The sequence below is a fragment of the Etheostoma spectabile genome, chromosome 16 (genome assembly GCF_008692095.1).
Source record: "Etheostoma spectabile isolate EspeVRDwgs_2016 chromosome 16, UIUC_Espe_1.0, whole genome shotgun sequence".
NCBI lineage: Eukaryota > Metazoa > Chordata > Actinopteri > Perciformes > Percidae > Etheostoma > Etheostoma spectabile.
The window spans coordinates 20,211,110-20,232,029 of NC_045748.1; the positions used below are offsets into that span (position 1 = coordinate 20,211,110).

At 40.7% G+C, this 20,920-nt stretch overlaps 1 protein-coding gene across 4 annotated transcripts in view; it reads left to right on the top strand.

The window, feature by feature from the left end:
- The window catches only part of wdr7 (WD repeat domain 7), a 158,254-nt gene that overhangs the window by 20,978 nt on the left and 116,356 nt on the right, over positions 1-20,920 (top strand). For all 4 annotated transcript variants that reach the window (XM_032539998.1, XM_032539997.1, XM_032540000.1 and 1 more), the window contains exons 10-15: positions 1,344-1,491; positions 2,300-2,415; positions 2,706-2,838; positions 3,626-3,846; positions 6,020-6,215; positions 15,892-16,106. In XM_032539998.1, coding sequence (XP_032395889.1) covers positions 1,344-1,491; positions 2,300-2,415; positions 2,706-2,838; positions 3,626-3,846; positions 6,020-6,215; positions 15,892-16,106 — 1,029 coding nt within the window. The remainder of the gene's footprint in view (positions 1-1,343; positions 1,492-2,299; positions 2,416-2,705; positions 2,839-3,625; positions 3,847-6,019; positions 6,216-15,891; positions 16,107-20,920) is intronic.

Here is a 20,920-nt window from a genome sequence, read left to right on the forward strand (position 1 = left end):
CACATTTCTCAAAGTCAAACCACTCAGTGAGTCCCTGCACATTCAGCCTCTTGCCATCTAGGAGATGGTAACGGAGCAACCGAGCCTGCACATTTTAAATATCTTCATCTTTAGTTTTCTGTACATCTATTAAAATTTGATTTTGGCCTACATTTGCGCTATTTAGAATTTATTACAGTATTGTATATATCACCTATGTTTCTTTTTCTTATTTGTATATATTACTTATCTTTTTTCAATCTTTTATTTGTAAATATTTCTTATTTTTATATTATACTTGTGTCCTTATTCCACTGGCTATGGCTCGAAGAGAAATGTATTTCAAAACTCTGTATGTGTGGCACATATTGCAGGATTGACAATAAAGTTGACTCGACTTGACAATGAGGTTATAATGAACTGAGAAAAGAATGACTCTTGAAAGTGATTCAGTTCTTTAGATCTACTTCTTCTCGAATGACACAAGACTCCTTTCGTCAGTTGTACCCTCGCTTAAAACCTCAACCGAGGTGGTACCAATAACAGTAGGTAGGTACTACAGGTACTATCTACAGCGTTTGCCAATGGAAAACCCAAAAAGGGCTGTACCATGCAGCATAAGACATGAGGTGACTATGCTATAAGCCTGTAAATAAATGGATCATAAACTGAGCAAACCAGCGGAGCGTTAAAAGGGTGGAAATAGTTTAGGTATTGAGATCAGACATGACTAAGTTTCCATATTGGTACCTAAGTATGTGGGAAGACAGCAAGCCACTTATATTTTGGTTAACTTCAGTCACATGACCCTCGTCTTATTTGTACCTATAGTTTTAACCCCACCAGTCCTTCCTCTGTGCAGCATTTAGCACATGTTCTGATGGGTGTATCAACAGTTTGGGTGTGATCACTGGCATTCTACAGTGGCTACATTTTATCTGCTGCCAGACTTCATGTACATTACCTTTTGATCCTCAGCTCTTACTTGATGAAAAAGCCCCACACAGCATCAGTATTTACTATCAAATGAGTATATATGTAAGGAGTTAATGTCGAGTTGAATAAGAGTTGTGTGGTTCTGTTTTCCTGCAGTGTGCTGTGTTGTTGCTGTTTGTTTGAAGGCAACCAGAGAGCAAAACCAAACATTTAAGCTTCACATTCTCAGACTTGGAACCATTACAGCATGAAAAACTAAACTAACAGTCTTTGAAAGGAATACTCCAATTGTTAAGAAAAATGTGCTCTGATAAATTTAAGGCTAAAAGTCCCAGAAACACTGCTGTTGAAGGTGTCATTTGGGAGATTTGGCACTTCAGGCTTTCATATAATGACATGTCTTCCCCCCCCCCCTCACCATCCTCCAGCTCCTGATCTGTCCTCCTGTGACTCGGTTCTTCTTTGGCCGACGGGAGCCCCTCCATAAGTTGCTGATCCAGGGAGACTCAGCGGGCAGACTGTCCCTGTGGAGCATCCCAGACACTTCGCCTCTGCAGCCCCGGTCGAAAGCTACAGGTAAGGAAGGCGTGGCTGACATTACACAATAATTTACCTAGAGAAGTGTTGCCTGCCGCTGTTGGTCTTAATGAACTACAGAAACACGCAATCCGCTGGTGTTCTTACAGTCCCGTTACAGAATTATATTTTTTCCCCATCACAAATGACCTAAAAGCTAGTTTTACAAAAAATTATTTGTTTATAAAAAAAGAACACTGATAAGAACACTTCTTGCCATCAGTAATCCCTCTTAGTAATCATTTATACAAAAACAACCACTTACAAATATTCATTCCCTGTTTATAAAATATTACAAAGAAAAGAAAACCATTGGTAATGATATATACAATATATCAATTTCAATTCAACATTAAAATAGAAGATATGAAGTTATGATTTCTGCATAGTGTATCATAAATCATATTGATTTCTCTTTTTCATTGGCCATGAAGTCCATATGCTTCACATAGTTGATAAATGGTCCACTGATCTTAATTCGACTTTTTGTTAGTGTGTGGAGTGGTAGAAATGCTTTCCCTGTGACCGTGGTGAAACACTGAGGCTGAGTGACATCTAGTGGTCAAAATGGGTCATGGGACTGCTGGCTAACTGGCTGGCAGTTAACATTTTTGACACTTTTGTGTCTTACGGGGTTCATGATTTGGAGAAAATGAATTTAATGTTGTAAAAATGAAAGTTCAGAAAAAGACTACAATTCAAACTTGCCTCCAGTGCTTCAAGTGTAGTGTTTTATTACTTTATTCAACACGGGTTTTTTAAATGCTTTACTCAGGCTGCATCTCTGCCTCTTTCCGTCTCTGTGCAGAGTTGCAGGTGTCGTCCACCATCAGTCTCCAGGAGGCGTTTGATAAGTTGACTCCCGTGTCTGCAGGGATCATTGACCAGCTAAGTGCTCTTCCTGGAAAAGACGGACCCATCAAGGTTTGAATTTACAAAAATTCCCTGGCTAAAATGAAACGTTTATAGAATGCACTTTTAAGATGAATTTATAAAATTGTTTAGTTTAGTGCTGAAAAGTCATACAGATGGAATAAATAATAATTGATATACTTGGATAACTGGCATTATAGTTTGGTTGTTAGGTTTCTGACTGTTTGTGTTGGGTGTGTGGTGTGTTGTGGTGTGTGTGTGGTGGTGTGTGTGTGTGTGTGGGGGTGTGTGTGTGTGTGTGTGTGTGTGTGTGTGTGTGTGTGTGTGTGTGTGTCCTGCAGGTGACAGCCAGCGTGTATATCCCCTCTCAGGGTCGCCTGGTGTGTGGGAGAGAAGACGGTAGCATCATCCTGGTTCCTGCCACTCAGACCGCCATTGTCCAGCTGCTGCAGGGGGAGCACATGCTCAGGAGAGGTGAGGGAGGGAGGGAGAGACACCCGCAGGAAGAAGCTATCCAGTGTTGAGAAAGTAGACGCTGGAAAAAAGATTGACAAAAAGTTAACAGTAAACAGGCCATCTACATTAAATTAGGAGCTGTAAACATGGGTTAATATGGACTGACAAGTAACACATTGATTGGACAGTTTTAGTGATGTCATCCAGCATCATCAGATCAGTAAGTCATGATGCCCTCTATTACTTTACTTGTGCTTATTTATCTTCTCTGTTGTCAGAATAAATGACTGATTAAGAGCATTGTTTGTCCAGATTGCAACTCAACCTCATGTATCGTGAATAATAAAGAACAGGTAGACACAAGAACTTAAGATGCACCTTTTGTGTAATAGTAGGAGATATTTACTGTTTGTTTCCCTCAATTATTGATGAGGAACTGCTTGCAATTTCAACAAAGTTGTTGCACACCATAAAGTCTTAGTGACAGGCGCATATGATCAATAACTCTTAACTTGAAAAAATAAATCTATTGAGGACATTTGGGTCCTTAGACATTCATGATAATAAGTAACTGCTCAAATAATAACTCCTTTTCTCTATCTGATTAATTAGAGAACATTCCTGTACTCAGGTGCTGATGTGCATGCAGGTTAACAAGTGAATGCTTCTGATTTCCTGCTAAAAATCTACTGTCACATAGGTTGCATCTCATAACACTTAAATGTCCTCCTCGAGTCCTCCGATTGCCTGCCTTCCTCGTGTCTTATGTCTTCATCTATTCTGAGTGTTGCGTCTGTCCACGCAGGCTGGCCGCCCCATCGTACCCTGCGAGGTCACCGGAACAAGGTGACTTGCGTCCTGTATCCGTACCAGATCTCCCCCCGCTACGACCAGCGCTCGCTGGTGTCTGGAGGAGTGGACTTCTCCGTCATTGTCTGGGACATTTTCACCGGAGAGATGAAGCACATTTTCTGTGTCCACGGAGGAGAGATCACCCAGCTCATTGTCCCACCTGAAAACTGCAGTGTAAGACCTCTGACATGTAGCTTTATGTGTTTGTTTCTTTTGTGCCTTTTCCTTTTTCAGTCTTGAGTTGCTTGTTTTTCCTTGCTCTGTTAGTTGTTTGTTGCGTTTTTGATGAATATACCGAGAGAGATTGGTGTGTTTTGTTGCTGACATTAGATGTAAATGTCACAGGGTTGATGTTATTGTTGGAGAGAATTTTAATGACATATTGTTGTGGTCAAATGTTGAATGCACAGACACACACGACCCAACATTATGCCGTTAAACTGACATTAAGATCCAATGGTCACACTTGTGTGGTTACCATGGAAAGGAGATGCCAGATGCTGATGAGAATGACCCATTACACACATGCTTTAAATAAGACATTTCATGTTTTGTGTCTGTTCTCTTTTTTTGAAATATTACAAAAGTGATTTGGCTCTTTTTCTGAGATGTTATCGCCAAAGCAAATGTTACATTGGCATCCTGTTTCAATTAACAGCTGGTGTACCGAGCATCTACAGAGAGTTAATGTCTCTCAGAGCCAATAATAATTCTGCAGGAGAAACATCTGTGAGAGCTACTGTGAATATTTCATTACATCACTGGTGACCAGTCAGGTTATTGTTGAATTAAGTTAAGGACAGAATATCAGTGGAAACCCTGCTTTCAGGTTGGAGTTTGACTCTTGTACACTGTTACTCTTATTTGGATTTGACTACAATATTGTACTTTTCCTTTTTAAAGCTCTGAACGGGCTAGCTCTAGCATATCTCAGTGTTTTTTTTACATCCCTACTGTCCCCCCTAGAATACTGAAAAGCTGCTCCTTTCCATCTGAAATAGCCATTTGAGACATAAAGGTGACCATGCTTTTTCTTTGGCCAGGCCCAAGTTGTGGAACTGCCTCCCTCTACATTTTCGATCAGCCCCCATTATCAAATGTTTTAATTCCAGGAAAAATACCCACTTGTTCCTCTGGCTTTCTATAGTTACAGATCCCCTGCTGATTTTGTTTGTTTGCCCACTGACAAAGAAATAATCAGTCTATAATTTCAATGGTAGGTTCATTTGAACAGTGAGAGACAGAACAACAACAACAAAACCCAGTCAAATGCATGTCAACAGTAATGTGAAATGCAAATTAATTTCTAACGTGTTTGACATGCGTTTGTCTGGATTTTTTTTGTTTTGTTATTCTGTTTGTCACTGTTCAAATGAACCTACATACTATTAAAATTATAGACTGATAATTTCTTTGTCAGTGGGCAAATGTACAAAATCAGCTGCGGATCCTACACTTTTGTATGCGTTTTAGTTATGTCAATGTGTTTTTGTCATTAGTCAATTTTAGTACTTTAACATTTTACTGTTTAAACTTGACTGGACTCAAATCCGTTTTTAGGCTAATTTGGAAAACAATTTGAGGCAAACTTAAAATGTATGCGTTTTGCTGTGCCATTGAAATAGTCAGTCCTCGTTTTCTTTTCTGCTCTCCTTTGTCATGATTTGTCGGAGATGTTTCCATTTCACTCATGCAATGTTTAAACTTATCTTTCTGACAAAGTGTGTTAAAAAATTAACTTAACCAGGTGACATTCATTCGCATCTCTAGTATTGTTAAAATGTCCTGGGGTTGTTTCACAGTAAATGCCTAACACTGCCTATTAAAAGCAACACATGAATCACATGCAGGGAAGTATTGTGTTATGAAGAGTAGTAGTAGTCTTTAGCTTAATGCTACAAATTATTGGTAAAGAAAATAAATAGTGCTCCAGATGTAACACTGGGATGATAAATAGTGTTATGATAGGTCATCGTATGCCCAGGGAATAGCTGTGGCCCCACATCAGAGTGGATTTACAGGCACTGGTGTTTTAGACATTAACTACTCTAAATCTGGTGATACTTGATAAAATTATCCTACACAAATATTCAACTACTGCCCACAGCGCTGACTACTGGAGGAAATAGTCAACTACTTAACTCATTGAAACCCCTAAACAAGAAGCAGCCAAAGTCAGGAATTATCCTAGACACACAGGCTTTGAAATTATTAAAACCTAAAAGAAAACTGAAGGATTCAGATTCAATTCTATCTTTTCCTCCACTCATTTGTGAGTAAAATTCCAATTTGTACTAAGGTACAGTGCTTTAGATGATTATAATTGCCTGGCGTGTTTCCTCTGCAGACTCGGGTGCAGCACTGCGTCTGCTCGGTGGCCAGTGACCACTCCGTTGGTCTGCTCAGTCTCAGGGAGAGGAAGTGCATCATGCTGGCGTCGCGACACCTCTTCCCCATTCAGGTCATCAAGTGGCGTCCAGCAGATGACTACCTGGTGGTGGGATGCTCTGACGGCTCTGTCTACGTCTGGCAGATGGATACAGGTGAGATCTTAGTGACCTCTTCTTGCTTGTAGTTGGGTAAATGCGGAAACATTAGCATGAGTTGAAGTACAGCTGCAGATCCTATCCTTGCTGAACTTTTTTCCAATGGCAATGGCTGGCAATGAACTAAAGGGCTCTAAAACAGTCCATTCCCACAAATATTTCTCTCTACTATTCTGTGGCTATTCAACGGAAGTTAGTGTGTCCCATTACTTCAGAAGGTTCATTAGCATCAACTACTTTAATCTCAGCATGATTGCTTATTTCAGAAAAAAGCCTCTGTTGTAACAGTGAAAACAGCTCCAAACGTTTCAATTTGCTAACTGGGAAAACTTTTAAACTGCAGTGACAGTATCTTCGATGCAACGCTGCTTTTAAAAAATGCCAGGTTATGCAATATGTACCATGTCAGGCTAGTGACAATTCTCACAGGCCATTAGTGGTCTTCAGTAATGCCAAGTATCGGCTCAGGTCGCTTGGAACCTTCCCTGCGGTGGTACCAAAAAAGTACCAGGTACCTTCAAATTTTTGCTAATAACTGTTGTATTTTGTAATGAACTGAACTGGAATGCTTGTTGGAAACTCAACTTTAGAAAGTGTATTTGACACCCCACGCTATAAACAAATCCAGTTTCTAGACTAAAATAACCAAGCCGCCATTGCAGTGGCGGCATCTCACTGGTTAACTTGAACAATAATATAATGTTAACCCAGAAATACCCTAAATACCAATAACAACCTGCCAAATGATGAAAGTGTAGTCCTTAAAATGTTTTTGAAATAAAGGTTAAAAACCTTAAAGGTCCCATGGCATGAAAATGTCACTTTATGAGGTTCTTTGACATAAATATAAGTTCCCCCAGCCGGCCTGTCGTCCCCCAGTGGCTAGAAATGGCGATAGAAGTAAACCGAGCCCTGGGTATCCTGCTCTGCCTTTGAGAAAATGAAACCTCAGATGGGCCGATCTGGAATCTGCTCTGTATGATGTCATAAGGGGCCAGGTTACCTCCCCTTTCTCTGCAGAGAGAGAGAGAGAGAGAGGAGAGAGAGAGAGGAAGGAGAGAGAGAGAGAGAGAGAGAGGAGAGGAGATGAGGAGAGAAGAGAGAGAGAGAGAGAGAGAGAGAGAGAGAGAAGAGAGAGAGAGAGAGAGAGAGAGAGAGAGAGAGAGAGAGATCAATCGATCGATATATCGATCATGGCTTTCAAATGAGCAAAGTGACAGTTGTCCCTCCCCTCCTCCTCAAAAGCTACAGACACAGAAGTGGCACGCTTTGAGGAAAGCTCATTGTGGGACTGGCTCTAGAGGCTGTAATTCTGCATCAGGTCTGAATTTCGGGAATCCTGTGTTTCAGTTTACCTGCTTCTCTACAACAGGAACCTTCCCTGGTACTAGGAACTGTCTGAGGATATGTTTGTGCTGGACTGCAGGGACCAGGGTTTAAATTGAGTTCTGGGGACAAATTTTCAGGGCCTTTTTACTATTAGTAATAGTTCCAGTACGTAACTCCAAACCACAAATTGTAATTTCTACACTTTGTTTTTTTTGTGGATTAAAAAAACCAAGATATGACATGTTAATTAGTGAGCATTAAAGGTGTTTAGTCAGGGTATTGTTGAAATTTGACAGTGCCTGGCTTGCTGTTTTCCCCTGCTTCCAGTCTTTATGCAAAGCTAGGCTAACCACCTCTTAAATCCAGCTCTGTACGTAACACACAGACACAAGATTGATATCGAGATTGTTTGTGGAAAAAATTAATGTTTAAAATTAATGTTTAATTAATTTATTTAATTATTCCTTTAAATCTTTCATTTGTACCCCTTTATCCTCTGTTTACTTGTTACCATGGCAGCACAATCCGCAGTTTGTGCATGTCGAGGTAACATTAGCTTGAGAAATGATGCGTGCGTGCGTGCGTGCGTGCGTGCGTGCGCGCCCTGAATGAGCTGTAGTGCTGGGAGATTGCAGGGTAGCTAAGTGTGAAATTAAGGAAGGTGTGTGTGTACTCAGGCGTTGGACATGTAATAGGACCATGGCTCATAGGCCTTCATCTCCCACACCACACACACACACACACACACACACACACACACACACACACACACACACACACACACAGGTATAATGGTTCCACTTCTTCTCTCACTCAATACCAGAGCCAATACTGATGTCAGCTTAATGATGTCTCCCTCTCTTTCTGTAGAGTATTGTTGCAGTCAGAGATGGAGATTACTGTATGTGACCTGAATCATATTTAAAAGACAATAGATGATATCTAGAATAGGGGAGTAGGAGATGACGTGAGAAAGAGATTGGAAGATTGATATAAATAAAAGGAGAGTGCAGGAGTGTAGAGAAAGATTGATGGAAACAGAGATCAAGTGGGTGGTAGGAATGGAGAGAAATAGAGAGGAAAAAGTAAAGACAGAAGGAGGCTCAGGTAAAAGAAGTGGGATTACCCTGGTAAACTACATTGTCAGAAGTATGTAGACACATATGCGATAGCTGAACATGGCGTTCCAAAAGAAATGATCTGCTGCTATAACAATATTTTGTGAGACTTCCGGTTTGAGCATGTAGGGAGCAGACGTGTGAGAAGCGGCTCCCGAATTACTTTTTACTTTCTACCTCATTTTCTCGACATAAAGTTTGGCGCACCTGGAGTTGCTTACGTGTACGTTAAGACATAACTTTTCACAACTAAATGAGTCCAAAGAGACGTGACCGAGGGCAAAAAGCGACCGAGATGGATGAAGTTGCCACGCGTGAAGACAATATGGCTGCACAAGCTAGCCCAGGCTCGGAGTTACCGGCTGATCTTGCTAGGCTTCACTCGGTGCTTCTGTCCGACCTCGCACAGCAAACGGACTCTCTCCTGAAGAAAACACTCGGCGAGGCACTGGCACCAATTTCGGCATCCCTGGAACGGGTAAAATTGTCTCTTGACTCCCACGAAGAACGTATCCATGACATGGAGGAAGGGCTAAATGACTACAGCGGCAGGATAGAAGCTATCGAAGCATCATGCACCGCACTCCTTGCTGATAATGAGAGGCTGAAAAACAAAGTGGAGGATTTGGAAAATCGCTCCCGTAGGTCTAACCTGCGAGTTGTCGGTATCCCCGGGAATCTGAGGCGCCGAACACAGTTAATTCATGACTGAATTTTTCGAGGAAGTCCTGGGCAAAGATTTCTTCCCGCATCCCCTCATATCTCCCGCGCGCACCGAGTGGGATCCAAGCCGACCGCCGAGCCCTGCGCTAGCTCTAAACGCCCGAGAATTTCCTCGTTCTCTCCACTCCTTCCAGAACAAACACCGCATAATAACGAGGAAACGAGAGCGTTGTTCTTCAGGGGCATAGGGTATTTTCCACGAAATGTCAGCGCGGAACTCGGCAAGAAACAACCCGCCTTCAAAGAAGTGAAATCCCTCTTGTACAGAAGAGCGTCAGGTTTGCCCTCATCTATCCCGCCCGCTCCGCGTCCTTCACGACGGACAGACGCTGTTCTTCGAGACTCCGGAGAAGCCAGAGAGTTTTACGAGCTTCACTGGGGAGAGTGAACGATCGTAGCACAGACTTTCTATGAGAAGGTGAAAGTTAGCCTAGCTTTCGGCTTAGATACTTTGATACCATGGGACTATTTCTCTGCTTGGTTAACATATGGAAAATGGCTAGGTCAATATTTTCATTTTCAAGTAAACTACAAGCCCACACGGCAATATTCACGTTATGTTTTTCGTGCACGTTTATGGTACAATAACAACGCATTGGCCTCTGACTCAAATAAACAGCCATGTTTTTTGTTTATAAAAAAATATATATATATTAATTCTTAACATGGCATGGTTGTTTTAGTTAGTATGACTTTTACACATATCTGCCATCTCACAGATTGGCCAATTTTAGTAAGGCAAGCTGAGTGACAGTACTTGTCCCATGAGAGCTGGATACAGTTTATTTCAATTAGGCCAGCCACACTGATTTATTTACATCCTTTTCTTTTTTTTCTTTTTTCTCTCACTGGGTGACCATAAATAATTGTATATAGTAGTACACAAGTCACTTACTGAGAGAGGGCCACTCTCAGAGTAGGATAGGAGTTATAGACAATGCTGGATGTCTTGGAATTTTTTCATCTGGGAATTCCTGCGGTTTTCTTTCGTTTGGGGAAGAAGATCTAGGTGTGGGGTGTTTAGTGGGATTATTTCTTCTTTTTTTTTTTGCTTTGTTTTTGGAATGTTTTTTGTTGTTTCTTTTGTTTTTCAATTCCAACTTAAGTCATAAATCTCTTCCTAAGCGGTTCAGCTAATCTCACATTTTTTGGATATCTCCTATGATAAGTATGCAGGTGTTTCAGGCTCATTTGAGGAGCTGCAGTTAGGTTTGTGTCTTGGATGTTAAGGGGATGAATGGTCCTGTAAACGTTCTAGATTTTTTCCCATCTTAAACGATTGAATACTGTGTTTTGTTTTTGCAGGAGACACATTTAAGGCTAAAAGATCACACCAGACTCCATAAAGCATGGGTTAATAATATTTTCCATTCCAATTTAATCCAGATCTCGAGGGTGGCAATTTTGATAATAAACATTCAGTTTTCACCAAATACAATTATTGCAGATCCCATGGTCGATATTGTCATTGTCTCGGGCCTCCTATTCCAAACACCCGTTCTTTTGGTGAATGTCTACGCTCCTAACTGGGACGTACTGAATTTGCCAACAAGCTCTGTCTCTCTCTCCCAATTTAGATACACATAGACTGATCCTTGCAGGAGATCTTAATTGTACAATTGACCCATTGCTCGATAATCTAGCCCTAAATCTGTTTCACCTTCCGCAATGTCAGGGTCTTTTCAGACTTTATGAGACAAAATGGCTGTGTAGACCCATGGAGGTTTCAAAATCCAAACTCCAAACATTCTCTTTCTTTTCTCTGTCCACCATTCTTTTCAGGATAGATTATTTTTTATAGATAGCTCTTTCATCCCCGCAGTGGTATCAGTTGAATACTTGGCCATCATAATTTCAGATCATGCACCACTCATCTTAGACCTTTCTTTCACTTTAAACGTTAGAGAGCAATCCTTCTGGAGACTTAATTCCCTGCTGCTTTCAAATGAGAAATTTTGTGAACATGTGGCAACCAATATAGATACTTTCCTGGAAGTAAACAAAAAGGAAGGTATATCATATTCTCTGCTCTGGGAAACCTTAAAAGCATACTTAAGAGGACAAATTATCTCCTATGTAGCACATGACAATAAGGAACGCCGCAAACAAGTACAAGACCTGACAGACTCAGTTGTTAATTTAGACCGCAAATACTCTGAAAGCCCCTCCCCAGAATTATATAAAGAACGGATAGCTTTGCAGTCTAAGCTCAATCTTCTAACAACCACCAAGCTGAATACTTACTGACTCGACCGGAGCACTTACTATGAGTACGGAGAAAAAGCTAGTCGATTGCTGGCTCACCAGCTGAAACTCAGCGCTTCCACGCTCTACCCCAATGAGAGATCAGGATCAAATAAAGTCACCAACCCAAAGGAAATCAATAATACTTTTGCAACATTTACTCTACACTTACACGTCTGATTCCCATCAGATGTTACAAATATGAACAGTTTCTTGGATAGTTTAGGTTACCTACTATTAGCCAGAGACAGGGAAGGAGTAGTCGACCCTCTTACACAGTCAGAAATCGTTGCAGCCATCGGAGATGTGCAACTGGTAAATCTCCAGGACCTGACGGTTACCCCCCTGAATTTTTAAGAAATTTAAAGATAAACTTGCCCTATTATGCTGGAAGTATTTAACGAATCATTGGAAATGGTTTTATTGCCCCCAACCCCACACAAGCTAAGATTATCTACTACTCAAAAAGGACAAGACCCTACTTACTGTGGCTCTTATCGTCCTATCTCCCTCCTAAATGTTTATAAAATTTTAGCCAAGGTTGTTGGCACATCGTTTAGAATCCGTTCTCCCTAAAGTTACTCTGAAGACCAGACTGGTTTTATAAAGGTCGCCACTCTTTTTCAAATATTCGCCGACTTACTAACGTTATCTATTCCCCCTGTCCCTCATTGACTCCAAGCTGTAATCTCTCTAGACGCGAGAAGGCCTTTGATCGGGTGGAGTGGAAATATTTGTTTGCAGTATTGGAGAGGTTTGGGTTTGGTGACACGTTTCTCGCATGGATTCGTCTCCTGTATTTGTCCCCGCAAGCATGTATTCAAACTAATCAGTCTCATTCAAAATTTTTCCCTCTATCACGTGGGACACGTCAAGGTTGTCCTTTATCCCCCCTCCTGTTTGCAGTGGCAATCGAGCCTCTTTCGATCGCGTTAAAGTCGTCGTCGTTATTGCGGGGGGTTAGGCGTGGGACTGAGGAATATCGCGTCTCTCTGTATGCGGACGATCTCTTGATTTATGTAAGCAATCCAGAAACTAGCGCCCCCGTAATTGTTTCAATATTGAACAATTTTGGGTTGTTTTCTGGCTACAAACTTAATTATCAGAAAAGCGAATGCTTCCCCATAAATTATTTGGCAATGCAAATTAAACAAGAAGCAGTCCCATTCAACTTATCACATTCCGGTTTCAAATATCTTGGAATAAACATTACGCGTTCCTTTACCTCTCTCCTTGGGGCTAATTTTACACCTCTAGTTAACCAAACCAAAGCTGACTTTTATAGGTGGAGCAGTCTACCTCTGACTATAGCAGGGAGGGTACAATCGGTGAAGATGAACGTACTTCCAAAGTATTTGTATCTGTTTCAGTGTCTACCATTATTCCTGACTAAATCATTTTTTAAATCGGTTAACACATCTATTACCTCCTTCATCTGGAAGAATAAGGTTCCAAGAGTTAAACGAGGCTTACTTCAGAGGGGACGAGATGTTGGGGGACTAGCTCTCCCCAGTTTTATCCACTACTATTGGGCAGCAAACTTTCAGAAAATTCTTTGGCTCCACGTGCCAGACACTGACTGGTTAGACTTGAGGCGCACTCTTGCCACTCTTCTTCATCCCTCCCTGCTTTGGTCTACTCTTCCCTGCCCATTAAATGTCTAGGTTTTACCTCCAATCCCATAGTACTGTCCACTCTTAGAATCTGGGCCCGTTCCGAAATCATTACAAATTTACCTCTCCTCCCCACTAACCCTACTGTAAAAATCATTTATTTCCAGCTTCCTCTCTTGACTTGACATTTACGCAGTGGAGCAGAAAGCAGCTCTCCTGTTTTAAAAACGGTACTGTGAAGAGGGTTTGATAGTTTTGATAATATATGCCAGAAATATAATCTTTCACCAGTAACTTTTTTAGATATCTCCAGTCCGTCACTGTGTTAAAGCACTGTTCCCTTCTTTCCCAGTCCTCCCCACTGAGGTAGCATGGGAAGGAATGACCCTCCTCTATCCAAAAAAAGGACTGATATCAAGGTTATATTCTCAATTACTGTCCTGGAAAACCATGACCTTTCAAAATTAAGATCGAGTGGGAAGGGGAGTTGTTTGTGATTTGTCGGGCAACTTTGGAGGATGCGCTACAAAGGATTAACTCATCCTCATCATGTGCACGCTTGGGGCTCATTCAGTTTAAAGTAGTCATAGGGCTCATTTCATAAGGCTAGTTGGCAGATATATATCCGGGAACGGACGGGAGTTGTAATAGATGTTCCCTCTCTCCTCCGATTTAACACACACCTTTTGGTTGTGCCCCCGTCTAAATCAATTTTGGTCATCTGTTTTCAAACTTTATCTGAAGTCATACAAATTCAAATTAAGCCTTGCCCGTTGATTGCAATATTGGTATTTCAATGAGAGCTTAAATTTAACTCGGGTCCAATCGGACATTGTTGCCTTTACACACTCTTGCCCATCGTAGGTTTTATGGGTTTGGACATCCGCTACCCCACCAGCAGTGACCCTGTGGTTAAGTGATGTTTTATTTTTTCTTAAACTAGAAAAAGTCAATTCACACTGAAAGGTCGGTCCGAATTTTACCTAAAGTGGCAACCCTTTGTGACATATTGAGAATCTAAAGAGTACTGCCTGAAGTATGAGAACATTTTTTTATGTTTTACTTGTACTTGTTTTGTAAGTGTGTTTGATGTTTGATGCAGAGCTGTGAGTTGTACATTAATATTTTATTTGTTTAATTTATTACTATTTATTTTATTTTATTTTTTTGTACATTTATTTTTTTTATTTTTTTATCTATTTTATTCTTTTGGTGGTGGTGTGAACGCACTGCCCACAGTGGTATGGGGCAGGGTGGGTGAGGGAGAGTTTGTTCCTGTTTATTAAAAACAAAAACTGAAGGGAAATGTATTGTTTGACATATAACCTGTATTGTGCAATTCCTTCAATTAAAAAAAAAAAAAGAAAAAAAATATTTTGTTCCCATTCAGCCATTTTTTTCAGCATTAGTGCGGTTCAACAGTCAAGTTCTTCTGCGCCAAAATATCACTGTAGCATTTAGATTGTCCTTCATCAGAACCAAAAAGCCCCGACCAAAAGCACAATAGAGTGTGTGGACAGTGGTCCAGTGTGTGATGCGTGTTTAGATGCAGTTCCGAATTACAGGAAAAATTAGAATGAAATGAAAAAAAGAATGGTTATCTTCTCAGGCTGTAATTACTATGCCATAAGCATTAAGAAACAAACATTTTACCATATCATAAGGACACCATTTATTTGCTACATACATCGATACTGTACGTACTTACAAACATACATACAATGGGCTAATTGGGCACTTTTTATATTCTAGGCAACAATGTGGGCTATGTCCAAACGTAGGGTTTAAAGTTGAACAAGTTATTTAAAAAATAAAAATTTGTTAATTAAAATTCACTTGCCAAGTTCTTGTTAACTTTTCACAAAGGGTTAATAGAAAGCATCCTGACTGAAAGCTTTACAAACTTGCATGGGATGTGCATGGCCTAGGACAGGAGGGCTCTCCAGCGGGTGATTAAAACTGTCCAGAACATCATTTATACACTGTCTGGCTATCATTAAACTAGTTTGGACCCAGCTTCTTATTTGCTTGTCTATCCCACTTAGTATTGACCCATCTCCTATAAATGGGCATAGTTTTAACCAAGACATGCCATAAGACCTATAATTCCTTTTTTTTTTTTTAAATGTGTGTTTCCCCCCAAGTAAGTTTAAAGAATGTATGTTTTTTTTTTATTGAAACTGTGCTAGATTCCCAAGTTTACTTTCCTTGGAAATTTTAGAGTCCAGTCTGTCCTGTCCATTCCAAAATCTTTAGCCAGTCTTGTTGTATTTAAATATGACAGCCAGAAATATCAGAAGTAAACCAACACAATAAAGGCACCATCATGGACTCATGTCATTGTTACATTTATTGCTATCCAAGTAAATGTGCCAATTAAATGTGATTATACATACTGTATAATAGAGATAAGATATGAAAAGTTAACATTCTAACCCACAGGTGGTGCTAGATAAAAGGTTAGAGAGTGTCTAAAATGGAAAGGTATTCCCTCTTGGGACCAACAGTATCTCAGGAAATAACCTTATTAATATGGACAGGAGTTGTTCAGATATCTCCTGACCAAAATGTTGGTTCCTTGTCAATAATTGGCCTCAGGTTTGCCTGCATCAATGGTCGGGTTTGTTAACTTGCTTGTGTTTTCAGGAGCTTTGGACCGCTGTGTAATGGGCATAACAGCAGTAGAGATCCTGAATGCCTGTGACGAGCTGGCTCCTGCCACTGTGGACGCTCTGAGCCACTCAGCTGTGAACCTGAAGCAGGCGATGACTCGCCGCAGCCTGGCGGCACTGAAGAACATGGCACAGCACAAACTGCAGACACTCGCCACCAACCTGCTGGCTGCAGACAACGCCGACAAGGTACAGGCCAACCACAAACAGTCAAACTACAGCAGAAGGGAGGCTGTGTTTGGTAAATGACTTCAGCTTTCAGCCATATGCACTAGTGCTAGGTGATTAGCCAATTAAGTCAACAGATAATTATTTGTTGTCATTTATTAAGCAGAAATACCAAACATTCTCTATTTCCAGCTTATCAAAAATAAGGATTTGTTGCTTATTTGTTTTTTTTATGATTATAAATTGAGTTTCTTTGGGCAAAACAAGCAATTTGAAGATGTCATGTTTGGTCCACAAAAACTATGAGAGATGCTTTTCACTATTTTATGACATTTTATAGACTAAACGAGATGAAGAGTCTACAGCCGTGCCATTGGCTCTGTAAGGCTGTTCTTACATACAGCTAAGGCTTAACACCAATCTCACCATGCTGACATCCTGCACAATGATTATGTTGAACTGGTAATGTTTACCACGTTCACCATGCTAGTTTACCGTGTTGGCACACCTAATCTGTTTTGTTTAGTTCAAACAAACTCTGGACTCTGTTTTTTGGGCTTGTGTGAAAGCTATCAGCTCAACTCTGGTGAGGACTAACAACTGTAACCTAAAAAGGTGGATCTTTTTCTGGTTCCAGTCAGTGTATGTTGTGGTTTGTCTGTGGTGTAAACAAAAAGTAGACCAACTGTGTGAAGCACAAACTACTGCCTAGGTGTAGCCTGGCGGGTGGGTTGAGGGATGAAAGATTTATCTTTTTATAGATTTTCTTTTTCTATCCTCATCATCATCATCATATCAGCATGAGTTGGCTCCACCGCAAAGCACTTATTTAAAACTGCATCATTATTAAAGCTGGTTCGCCTGTTACTCCCTTTTATTTCCTTAAGCAATGTAGCAGTTAAGACTATTTTTTTAAAAGTCTGGCACAGTGCTCACTCAACATAAAAAGCTACATTACATCCAGAAAACTTAACAGCGAACAATGAGGGCAAAACAGCATCACTGATCTGTTTTAATCAAATGTGCTCTGGTCCAGCTGAGCTAAAAACCCAACAACACCGCATCTGTCAGCACTTAGCCCTAGCGTGTCGTTCACTACCGAGCCTGTTTGTAACCAGTAGGCTACCAACAACGTTTCAATTGATTGAGCAGTTTAGATAACACACTCTACTGTCCTGCTGTTACAGACGTGAACTAACCGCAGACAGTTGCCTTGTTAATGGACTCACGGCAGTGTGTCGCTGCAGAATGAATGTGGGGGAGACATAATGGATATATTGAGTTATTTTTGGCCTTAAAAAAAGATTTTTGGCTTGTACAATTAAAGGGAAAACATTGACTAATAAATCCACCTGCTGATTGTGAACTATCAAGAATGGGGTCTTAGAGCATGTAGAGGTCTGTAAATTGTTTTTAATCATAGATACACTTCAACTGTCAGAGACGGAAACTAAAACAAAAATCCAGAAAATCACGCTGTATGATTTTTAAATATGCATTTTTGCATGTATTGCAAGTATTTGATGCATCAGAAAAGCAGAACTTAATCTTTGGTACAGAAACTTTTGTTTGCAATTACAGAGATTATACGTTTCTTGTAGTTCTTGACTAGGTTTGCACACACTGCCGCAGGGATTTTGGCCCATTCCTCCATACAGACCTTCTCCAGATCCTTGAGATGCTTCTTACAGAGCCACTCCTTGGTTACCCCGGCTGTGTGTTTTGGGTTGAAGACCCAGCCATTACCCATCTTCAATGCTCTTACCGAGGGAAGGGAGTTGTTGGCCAAGATCTGGTGATACATGGCCCCATCCATCCTCCCCTCAATACGGTGCAGTCGAACAAAAAGCTCTATTTTTGTCTCATCAGACCACATGACCTTCTCCCATTCCTCCTCTGGATCATCCAGATGGTCATTGGCAAACTTCAGACGGGCCTGGACATGCGCAGGCTGGAGCTGGGGCACCTTGCGTGCGCTGTAGGATTTTAATCCATGACTGCGTAGTGTGTTACTAATGGTTTTCTTTAAGACTGTGGTCCCAGCTCTCTTCATGTCATTGACCAGCTCCTGCCGTGTAGTTCTGGGCCGATCCCTCACCTTCCTCATGATCATTGATGCCCCATGAGGTGAGATCTTGCATGGAGCCCCAGACAGAGGGAGATGGACCATCATCTTGAACTTCCTCCATTTTCTAATAATTGCGCCACCAGTTGTAGCCTTCTCACCAAGCTGCTTGCCTGTTGTCCTGTAGCACATCCCAGCCTTGTGCTGGTCTACAATTTTATCCCTGATGTCCTTACATAGCTCCTGGTCTTGGCCATTGTGGAGAGGTTGGGGTCTGTTTGATTGAGTGTGTGGACAGGTGCCTTTTTATACAGGTAACAAGTTCAAACAGGTGCAGTTAATACAGTTAATGAGTGGAGAAGAGAAGGGCATCTTAAACAAAAACTAACAGGCCTGTGAGAACTGGAATTCTTACTGGTCTTACTCTCATAGTTGAAGTGTACATATGATAAAAATTACACACCTACATGCTTAAATAAAGTGATTCTGATTTATAAGTAGGAAAACCTGCAAAATCAGCAGTGTATCAAATACTGTTTACACACATATATATATATATATATATATATATACACATACACACCACATTCTTTACAGTTCAGTGTGTGTGTGTGTGTATATTATACACAAAATCACATGGTAACTATGGTTGCTATGTGTACACAGGTACCTAAGCAAATGATTCTCTGATACCTTTTATATTAACAGTTCCTCATTTAAAAAGTGAGTGAAATGCATTGACCACACAACAACTATCCCCCCCATATTATTACAGTTTATATAATTATCTTTTTCTATTCTGTTTTCTACCAGTTTGTCAATATTTATGATACAGTTGCAGTCTAAACTGTTCATTTTTGTAATCAGTTTATCAAAATAACTACAGTACAGTTGTGGCCAAATAAGTGTCCATCCAGCCAGTTCAATAAAATGTAAAACATGTAGTGGTATGCAAAAGAACAATTTTTTTTTTTTAAGCCATAACTTTTGTGCTGTGTTGAAGTCTGACTTATGCCACCTTTTTTCATGAGAACTTGGAGAAAACGAAACCCACAAAAAAATGACATGAGCAGTTACTACGCTAGTCATCTGTGTAACAAAACATCATCTTTCTCTCACATCACACGTCACTGTCTTGCTGTCATATTGTTTGGCTTCTTCTAAAATATTAAAGCAAACATTGAAGAAAACTCAGAAAAGAGATATATTGGCACATGGTTGAGTATGAATTGATTCAGAACTGATTTCTGTCTCTCTTTCTCATGTCTTTTCACTTGTTATTCAGCAAAACAGACAATACCTTTAACACACCTAAAATTCAATAGGCTGGAGCGTGTGGGTGCACGCAAACACACACACACACACACACACACACACACACACACACACACACACACACACACACACACACACTCAGTCAGATAGCTGGCTAAAGTCACATACCAATTTAAACTTCTGTTGACGAACCAAAGGTCAACTCTCCAGCCTGTAAGTGTGTGTGTGTTTTTGTGAGTGAGACACCACTGTAGTCTCTCAGGGAAGGATGTACTATCTTAAATGTCAAAATTATATATAAATAAAGAAAGAAGTGCAGTCTTTCTTTTCTCTGCGCTGGAATTTCCAGAGAGCAGCTTTAGTGGTTTAAAGGAGACACAACACAAGTCACTGTTGCAGAGTGGACTTATGGTCCATTACTCCTTATGGTCCGTTTTTTAACTCTGCCTTAAAAGGGGATGTACTCAATATTCAGAACCGCAACAAACCAATATTTTGTATGTAAATACATATGGTGGAGTAATGAGAGTCCTGAGCAGAGGTGGCGTTACTAGAATTTTTTTTTTTTGTCATTGACCAAATCTTTTTTAACGATGGTAAAAAAAAAAAATCTGAAGGTTGTCATTTTGACAGATTAGAACACTTAGGGCAATCTACCATAACTGAAAGCTCAGGCATCACACAGCAGCAAAATCGCAGGAGTCAAGAGAGTTTCCGAACCATTAAAATGGCAGGAGATTTGGTGTCAACGCAAAAAAATATATGCACCTTTCTGTCAATATTTTGGATTCAAACGCAACGCTAAAAGGGAACTCCGGCGGCAGCATTGTAATCTGACATTGTAGAATGTGGTGCAGCTGTGCCCACTCCGCCGTAGCCGTCACATTGGTAGGCTATATTGTTACATACCATTGTAAATGTCATGGCAGCTGAGTGTCCAAAGGTCCTTAAAAAAAGCCCAATAATTGTGATGACAGAATGACCGCAGTGATGTCTTTGTTATCTTTTATTTCCATGCCCTTATACAGTAGGACGCAATATGACAGATCATCACTGCAGGCATAACGATGGATCCAACCTTCCAAATTAAACCAATGTGGTTCCTTGAGTTTTTTTCTCACAAATTTACGATTTATAATCTCAGAGTATTTCCAACTTCAACGCACACGTGGGCAATGATGGAGATACTTGGAGAGGCGCAATTGGGAGGAACGGCCTCCCTGATCTAAACCAGAGTGGTTGTCTGTTGATGGACTTCAGTGCTAGTCATACATTGTCCAAAACAAACACCATTTTTGAACATAGGGATGCTCATAAGTGTACGTGGTACCCGGGAACCCTAGGCCAAAGATCATTGATCGATTTTATGATTGTTTCATCTGATCTGAGGCCGTATGTTTTAGACACGTGGGTGAAGAGAGGGGCGGAGCGTCAACTGATCACCATCTGGTGGTGAATTGGGTCAGGGGGTGGGGGAAGACTCTGGACAGACCTG